The sequence below is a fragment of the Microtus ochrogaster genome, linkage group LG2 (genome assembly GCF_000317375.1).
Source record: "Microtus ochrogaster isolate Prairie Vole_2 linkage group LG2, MicOch1.0, whole genome shotgun sequence".
Taxonomy (NCBI): domain Eukaryota; kingdom Metazoa; phylum Chordata; class Mammalia; order Rodentia; family Cricetidae; genus Microtus; species Microtus ochrogaster.
In genome coordinates, this window is record NC_022028.1 from 41419220 (window position 1) to 41428377 (window position 9158).

Below are 9158 nucleotides of genomic sequence, written 5' to 3' on the forward strand. Positions count from 1 at the left end.
TCTCCAGCACCCCAAGCCCTCAAAAGGAATGAGACAGTGTAAATTTTATAACCATGTAGGAAATCCAGAACAACAAAGAAAACATATCTATCCTCAGGAAAAAAAAAAACGCTTTCATTTTTCTTTTTTTTTTTTAAATTTTTTTATGGAGAGGACAGAGTTTCTCTTTGCTGTTCTGGCTATTCTGGAACTCACTCTGTAGATCAGGCTGTCCCTGAACTCACAGAGATCTGCCCCCAGTGATTATTTTTTTTTTAATTTTTTTTTTTTTCGAGACAGGGTTTCTCCGTAGCTTTTTGGTTCCTGTCCTGGAACTAGCTCTTTTTTTTAAATATTTATTTATTTATTATGTATGCAATATTCTGTCTGTGTGTATGCCTACAGGCCAGAAGAGGGCACCAGACCCCATTACAGATGGTTGTGAGCCACCATGTGGTTGCCGGGAATTGAACTCAGGACCTTTGGAAGAGCAGGCAATGCTCTTAACCTCTGAGCCATCTCTCCAGCCCCACCCCCCCAGTAGATTATTCTTGCATACCACAGGATAAGCACACATTTGTGTCCGCACCTCCACATTAACAGAAAGGGTAACATGCTAATTGCTGCCTCTTCTGGGCACCACACTGAAAATAACATGCAAGCTACAAAAGAAAACAAGTGGTTTTTGTTAAAAACTAGTAAAAGATTAGAAATTGTTCAAGAAGAAAAAAGTTACCTCACTTAGGAAAGGTGTCCCCATGGTGAACAGAAGTTCTATTGGTCAGTGAAGGTCGTGGGGCTGGAGTAGACAAAGGCCAAGGAGTTCCAATGAAGGCATCTTGGTTGAGAAGGTATGGCTGGTGCATGAGTGCACAGATGAAACCTTAAAGAAATCAAGTTCAGGATTCCTGAGAATGCAGTTTCCACTCAGGAATTTTGTTGTTGTTGTTGTTGTATTTCTCTCAGGCAGAAATGAGTTCATTTGTCTTTAGCTTTTTATTTATTCTTTTGTTTTTCGAGACAGGAATGTAAAACGGTCCTGGAACTCTCTTTGTAGACTAGGCTAGTCTCGAACTCACAGAGATTAGATTCGCTTGCCTCTGCCTCCCGAGTGCTAGGATGAAAGGCATGAGCCACCACACCTGGTGTGTGTTTGTTTTTCTTTAGTGATATGATAATGCTTCACAGTAGCCTTCCCTTTAAAACTGACAAAGGTTGGGACTATATATGTCCATCAACATTTTTTTAAGGTGTAAAATTTAGCTATGGAGAATGATTCTCATTTAAAGTGACAATCTAACAGCTATGTTGGAAGCTGGGTGCTGGGGATGCCTACAGCCTGGGTACACCTCACTGACCCACCTGCGATAGGCCCTCCCCGTTTGAAATCCACTTGCTAATTTTTTTCATGCCTACTTTATGCCTTCAGAAGTAGTTTGGTGGGGCTGGAGAGATGGCTCAGTGGTTAAGAGCACTGACTGCTCTTCCAGGGGACCCAGGTTCAATTCGCAGCACCCACGTGGCAGCTCACAAGTGTCTGTGACTCCAGGATCCAACGCCCTCACACAGACATACATACAGGAAAATAAATAAATAAATAAAATAAATCTAAAAATTAAAAAAAAAAGTAGTTTGGTAATGTGGGTACTGAAGTCATCTGCAGTCTCACGCTGCCATGATGAATTTGCATCTTGTATCCTTTACAGCTCTGATCAGGTTCGAGATTCCATTACCTCATATCTCAAAGGAGAACCTGGGAAATTTGAAGCAAACGGAAGCCATGCAGAAGTCACTCCAGAAGCAAAGGCAAAGTCCTACTTCCCAGAATCCCAAAATGACATAGGGAAACAGAGCATTAAGGAGAATCTGAAACCAAAAATACACGGATCTGGTCGCACTGAGGAGCCAGCGTCACCCCTCGCAGCCTATCAGAAATCTCTGGAAGAAACCAGCAAGTTTGTCATGGAGGATGCACCAAAGCCCTGTGTGCCTGTCAGCATGAAAAAGATGACTAGGACTTCTGCTGATGGCAAAGCCAGGCTCAACCTCCACGAAGACGAGGGGTCCAGCGGATCGGAGCCTAAGGTAGGTCATCTGCAATGTCAGCATGCTCCTGTCATTGCAAATACCCTGTCCGCTGCTGTTGATCCTGTACCATTGGGTGCAAGGTTCTTCATGCTTTCTAAATGGTGATGGGGGGGGGGGGCTAAAGAAAGCCCTGGGGAGGATGTATGTACACCATGGGTTAGCACCTTTAGTCGTCAAGGGAATAAAGTATCTCCAGTCAAAGATGAAAAAGAAACAAAGGAACACTAAGTAACTAATTTTGGGGGTCCAGTACCAATTCTGCCTGCACTTAAGGTTCCCTGATTGCAAACCCAGCCTTTGTCCTTAGTGGAAAAGGGGAGTAATTTTCATACTTTCTGCTTCTCTCAGAGTTTAAAGACCCATTGATACATACTATTCTGTAGCGACTAATGTCTCAAAGTAGTCGAAAATTGGGAGGATGCAATTTCCAAGATAAGGTGACTCAACAGCAGGCAGAAGAAGTCTGTCCTTAGAAACATTCTTTTTGTATGCCAGTTGGTCATCGGCACGTAGACCCAGACCAAATGCAACAGAACCCCTGGTTTGCTCTTATTAATGCTATGTTCTTCTGGTAACTACCTAATAGATATTTTTTATTCTTTTGTTTTACCATTTTTTTAATATTTATTTATTTATTATGTATACAATATTCTTTTTGCATTATGCCTGAAGGCCAGAAGAGGGCACCAGACCTCATTACAGGTGGTTGTGAACCACCATGTGGTTGCTGGGACTTGAACTCAGGACCTTTGGAAGAGCAGGCAATGCTCTTAACCGCTGAGCCATCTCTCCAGCCCTTGTTTTACCATTTTTTTAATGGAATGATCTCTCTCCAATGAAATAAATTTAAAATGCATTGTTTCCACTTTTTTATATAGGGGCTTACTATGTAGACCAGGCTGGCTTCAAATTCACAGAGACCTGCCTGCCTGTTTGGTGCTAGGATGAAATGTGTACACCACCACACACGACTTTCCTACCTTTTTGTTTGCTTGTTTCTCAGGACAGGGTGTCTCTGTGTAACGGTCCTGGCTGTCCCAGAATTCACTTTATAGACCCAGCTGGCCTCAAACTCGCAGAGATCCACCTGCCTCTGCTGGGATTAAAGTTGTATGTCACCACCTCCTGGCTTTTTCCCCCCACTGTTGTCTTCTCTCTATGCCTCTGACTTCCGGTCAACGACGCAGTAAACACAGCCCTCTGCCTTTAACATGCTAGCTCTTATGGCCTGCCCTGAGACATGCCTAGGTCCCTTAAGACCAGCATTTGGAGAAGAAACAGTATTTTATAAAATGTTGCTTCAGGTTTACAAAGACGCCCAGGCACTCAGAAGCTAACCACCGGGAATTAAAGAATCCTATAGCGCTGCTCCCCCTTCTCTGTTTATACTCTTTTGGTCGCTGTCTAGAGTGTTAGAAAGGAAAAGTAGGGGGAAGAGCAATTTCAATAGATCATTGTTTATGCAAATGATGACATCACCAATAACTAAGCATTGATACGATTCTTTTCCTGGTTTTTTTTTCCCCCTTTTAAAGTGTTTTGAGGATTTCCCCTTCTCACAAAATGTGGCGTTCCGTAATTACTTTTGTCTTTGATTTGTCTCTCATTGTATTTTAAGCAGGATGAGTTTGGGTAGAATCTTGTCTTTTAAAATGCCATACCATTAAATATGTTCCTTTTAAAACCAATGTACAAAAAAGAAAAATCAGGGAGAAGCAGTAACACAGTGACATTTTTACCTAGGAAGGTTTATCCTGGGGCGGGGGGGAACAACTATTAGAAACCAACATAGACATGTGACACACTGTTTGTGTTAATGGGTGTGTGGTTGTGGGTTGCTGGAGGGCCACTCAGGGTTGGCCATGAAGGTTGACACAGTTACAAGCCTGAACAGAGCTCCGCAGGGTTCACTAGCAATGGAAACCAAACTTCCTATTGAGCCACCCAATGCAGAGAGACCTCCTATCCGTGAAAGTCCATGTTTGGTCACAGCTTCTGGGCAACGTGAGTTTGAGCTCACAGGAAATCCCACGATGCCCCAGTCAGGTTTTCAGTGGCCCCGTCCCAGTAAAGCAACCAACAAAGCCATCTGATGTCCACTGCAGACAACAGACCCCTTTCTGTCCCCCGGAAAAGCAGGTCAAAAGTCCCGGTGCGGCGCTTACACGGATGACGGCCTGCTGTTACAAGGTAAAATCCCATTCTTTCCTCTTCCCATGAAGCAAGGAATGCTGGGAAAATCCCACCTGCCCCCCACCCAAGCTTGGTCCTTTACTGGTTTCTAGAGAATTCTCTTAAAGGGAAGCCTGGGATTCTATGCTGCTCTCTCCCTTCTCCTAAGGCCAAGCAAATTGTGTCTCCAGGGAGAGAGGGGACACAGAAACACTGGTCCCACCAGGCGCCTCTGTATGTGAGGACTGCCCTGGAAGCCTCACAAGGGTCACCTGTCTGCCAGCTCCTGAGCCCTGTGTTAGTATGTGCATTCACCTGTGACGTGCTTCTGACTCCACCACCCTACAATCCATGTATGAATGATTCAGACTTCCCCTGCAGCCTCCCCTGTCTGTTAATCCTGAGTTGTCCCGGGTGATCCTGTTCTTTGGTGACTATGACTTCCTCTTCCCCTTGCTTACTTTCCTAACACGTTCCTTAAGTCTTACAAAAGGACAGCGGAGGAGAGTGGAAATGATTTGAGTTCTGCCCGAGGGAATGGGGTTTTAAGTTCTGTTCCTTGCATAGACACTGGCTGGTGTTTACTTTGAGAGCCGTGTTCTCCAGGAGGACTTCATATAAACTCAGCGTTAACGTTACTCATAACACTTCCATGACTTGCCAGCAGACTGCTGGTTAACAGTGTATCCTAGTGCGTTATCTTCTCAGCTACCATGTTACGGTCATTCTACCCGATGCCTGTTTCTCCTGCAGTGATTTTACTAGTCTCCCCCCTCCCACACACACAGTGCAGCCATACCTTTTGTAATGGTATTAACTGCACAGATCCTAGCTTCCTGACCATTAGAGTTCATTTGTATAATTCTACCATAACAGTTAAATATGGCGATGAAGAATATTTACTGAATAACAGTATTTTCTCACTTGAATGGTACTATTTGCCACTCGATAGTTTTTTTCAGACTCTTGAGTTGCAGAATTCCTGTGTCTCTTTCTCTCTCTCTGGTCCTAGAGAGTAAACTATTAAGCCTTACACATGCCAATTCCCTACCACTGAGCTGTGTGTCTCCAACACACAATTTTGAGACAGGGTCTCATTAAGTTGCCCGGGCTGGCCTTGAACTTACGATCCTACAGTCCCATCAATGTTCCACCTTATTCTGTCATTTCACTGTGGGTCTTTTTTACTAAAGTCCTCAGGCGCTCACAGGTCTGTACTCCCTCACTTGTTGGCAAAAGTTCTTACTGAACACCTTGTGTGGATGATAGTCTCCCAGTACTGGCAAGTCCTGGTGTCCACCTCAAAGATAGCTTTTGATAAAGTTAACAAATTCAACCAAAATTCCATAAAAAAGAAACACACATGCCTCTTTCTGTAGAGATCGAGATGGCCTAAATTACAAGATCATAAGTCCAAATCAGACAAAGGCAATTTAAAATCATTTTAATCGGGAATACAAAGACCTTATCAAGCTGATAACATTTAGATTTTAAATAAAAAAAAGACTATCATTAACAGATCGTAATTACCTTTTTCTGTTATTTATTTATTTATTTTAGCTTTTCGAGACATGGTTTCTCTGTGTAGCTTTGACTGTCTCTGATCTCACTCTGCAGACCAGCCTGGCCTTGAACTCACATAGATCCATCCACCTGTCTCTGACTCCTGAGTGCTGGGATTAAAGGCATGTGCCACCACTGCCCAGCTAATTACCTTTTTCTTTAACTGCACAGACACCACTCATGCCCAAACATAAGCATGCAGAGGCACACCTAAACACAGGCACAAACATACACACATGCACATGTGTGTTGATGCCTTCACATACACATACATGCATTCAGGACTATGCAGAGACTCGCTCACCCACACAAAGAGCTATGAAAGCAGCCTGAATCTTGCTCGAAACATTTTCTTCCACTCACTTTTCAGGATTCTTTTAAATATGAATCATCCTATTCCTTAAGGGGGAAAAATTAGTAAATATAATTCTTTCTTGAGTTCCCTTCTCAGCAATGTCTTTTGTTTTCAATCTGATGATAAAATTATACTAAAAATGCATTTATCAGGACTTGAGAGACAGTGAGAGTGGTTCAAGCTCAGAGGAGGAGCGGAGGGTCACGACCCGAGTCATTCGCCGGCGTGTGATTATAAAGGTACCAGCAGGTAGAAGTGACGGGGCGCTGGCTGCTGTGGATCGAAGCCTTGAGTGCACTTTGGGAAGTTCGGCATGTTTGATAACACTGCCTCTCTGTGTCTCTGCACACTTGAAAGCTTGTCAAAGAAGCATCCGAAAGGAAGCCATGCTGTGTGTTAGTGCTTGTTCTGCATAGGCCTGTTAGACACGAGACCGGTAGGATTCCGAGAACTCTTGGCATTTGTACCAGAAAACGAGGATTCTGTCTTGGTGAGAAGGGAGTTCATAGTGAACGCGGTGCTCAATTAATACCCCAGAATCCAGTGAGGGAGGCAGGGAAACCCCGAAGACCCTGTCTTGGAAATGAAAAGCAGTTCCTTAATAAAGCAGTGACTGAGAATTTTAGGTCACAGCCTGCCATGGATATGCGTGACACAGTGCAAGTCAAAGGAAAACGTCAGAAACAGGTTCTAATGACACTAACACGTGCCAAAGGGGAACCTGAATTTTCAAGTGTGGAAAGCAGTTTTTGCGAGGCATGAAAATCCCACCTTCATGTAGCACAGTTGAAAACCCTGTCCGTCTGTCTGTAGTCCCTCCCATGACGGTCTGTGCCAGTTCTCGCCCATGCATGGTAAAGTCCACATGACCCTTCCTACAGCCCGCCACTCACCTTCAGTGACCTTTCCTGGCATCAGAGTGGTTGAGGGAAGAGTGCAGGAAAGGCGTTCTCAAGCATGGTACACACCACACACACCGAGGGTGACTCACGGAGCCTGTGACTTCTGGTAGGTGTCTCTGGAGAGGCAGAGAGGAGCACACCCTCAACTCTGTTTACCAAACTCCCACAACATCAGGGTCAGAAGAGAAGCTAAGAGCTGAGAAGCTCACCCTAACTAGGTTCCCTACATCTTTTTTTCCTTGTGGGTTTTTTTTTTTTTTTTGAGACAGGGTTTCTCTGTGTAACAGGCCTGGCTGTCCTGGAGCTAGCCCTGTAGACCAGGCTGGCCTCAAACTTACAGAGATCCACTTGGGTTAAAAGCATGTGCTACCAACACCCGGCTCCCTGTATTTCTTAATCCTTCTTCTTTGTACTTTTTTCATGAAGACTAGATGAAGGAAGGGGGGAAAAACCCTGTCAGATATGCTCAAATACAATTTTCAGAGATTCTAAAAACGTTCAAAATTAAGTGATTTTCTAAGTTTTGAGCTATCCCCCGACTTGATAGTGAGTGAGCACCCCAGGTGCTGTTCCAACTATGAGTCACTTCTGTGGAAATCCTAACTGGCAAGCTGATTTAGGGAGGCAGTGAGACGGGGTCTCTCTCTGTCTCTGTCTCTCTCTCTCTCTCTCTCTCGTTTTTCCAGATAGGGTTTCTCTGTACCTTTCAAACCTGTCCTAGAACTCACTCAGTAGACCACGCTGGCCTTGCAGTCACAGAGATCCATCTGTCTCTGCCTCCTGAGAACTCCAATTAAAGACATGAGCCACCACTGTCCGGCTAGACAGTGTATTTTCAAGCGTTTGGTTTTTCTGTCTATAAAATCCTCACAGTCCGTCACAGCTCGCATGCTCTCTGAGATGGAGGAGCAGGGACTCAGGTTGCACTGCCATGAATGATACATTGAAACACCTGGAGGAAACAAACAGAAGGTGCCTTGGGCAACTGGCTTTTCACGGGGCCCATTTGGCAGCTTTCTATTGCTTCCCCCCACTCTAGTCCAGCCCTTAGGAGGGCTGACTGAACTCTCCTGAAAATCATTACAGAACAACAAAGTCAGCGGGAGGGAGTAAAGAAGACCCACACAGCGGTAGCCACACCTCTGGGCCTACGAAGATTCTTTTCTTTGGTCCCCTAACCTTCTAGATATGTATCAACAGGTCAACCTCCAAGTCGTTTTATTAGCATGAGTGTCGTGTGCATTTGAGCTTATCATATGTTACATAATTACATACAGTATATGTTGAAAGTCCTAAATAAACTAGAAGGCCATAGGTTTTATGACACATAAATCTATATTCTACCCAAAAGCCCATACCTTGAAGTTGGGCTCATTTTAGAGAGAGTAAATTAGCAACAACATCAGAGAATGGTCTTGGAACTGGGAAGGGCATCATCCTAAGAGTAAAATCTCTACTATAATAGGAGAAGCCAACAGCTAAATAACCCTGACTGTCAGGGGATATAACAGCCCGACAAGCCTGACATATGTAGGATGCTTTCTGGTTAATATTCTTCGTTGGGATGGTAGAGGCAGATGGGAAGAATCCCACCTCTCTTGTTTTCCCTTTATTTTGTATGTGGGTGTCCAGCAGAGCCCAGGGGTGGCAGCAGTGTGTGGTGGCCATAGCATGAGCATCTTTGCTGTCAAAACCACAAAGTGAGACTGCCCTGACCTAAAAGGCCCTTGCTGCAGAAGTCATTGCACTCCTGAATGACCAGAGGGATGCCGGCAAGTGAACCGGTGTATGTGACAATCACGCAGCTAGGCAGCAACAGCTCTGGGAGCAGAACTCAGCCCTTAACTTGATGCAGAGTTTTTCCCACAGAAGATATACACGGGAGCATCTTTTGCTAAACTGAGTCAGACATTTAGCCATTCAGACTTCCTCCTGTGGCATAGAAGAAGGCAGCATTATGCTGCAGTACCGGGCACAGATTTAAGAGCTGTCAACAAGGTAATTCAACCTATGGACCCACTACAATCTGGAATTCCTTTGCCTTCTCTATTACCAAAAGGATGGCCTCTTATAGTTATTGATTTGAAAGATTGTTTTTT

At 44.4% G+C, this 9158-nt stretch overlaps 1 protein-coding gene across 1 annotated transcript in view; it reads left to right on the top strand.

The window, feature by feature from the left end:
- Ank3 (ankyrin 3) overlaps positions 1–9158 on the top strand; it is a 299577-nt gene that overhangs the window by 274655 nt on the left and 15764 nt on the right. Inside the window, exon 41 of the mRNA XM_026785393.1 lies at positions 1686–2064. Within this exon, the coding sequence (XP_026641194.1) occupies positions 1686–2064 (379 nt within the window). The remainder of the gene's footprint in view (positions 1–1685; positions 2065–9158) is intronic.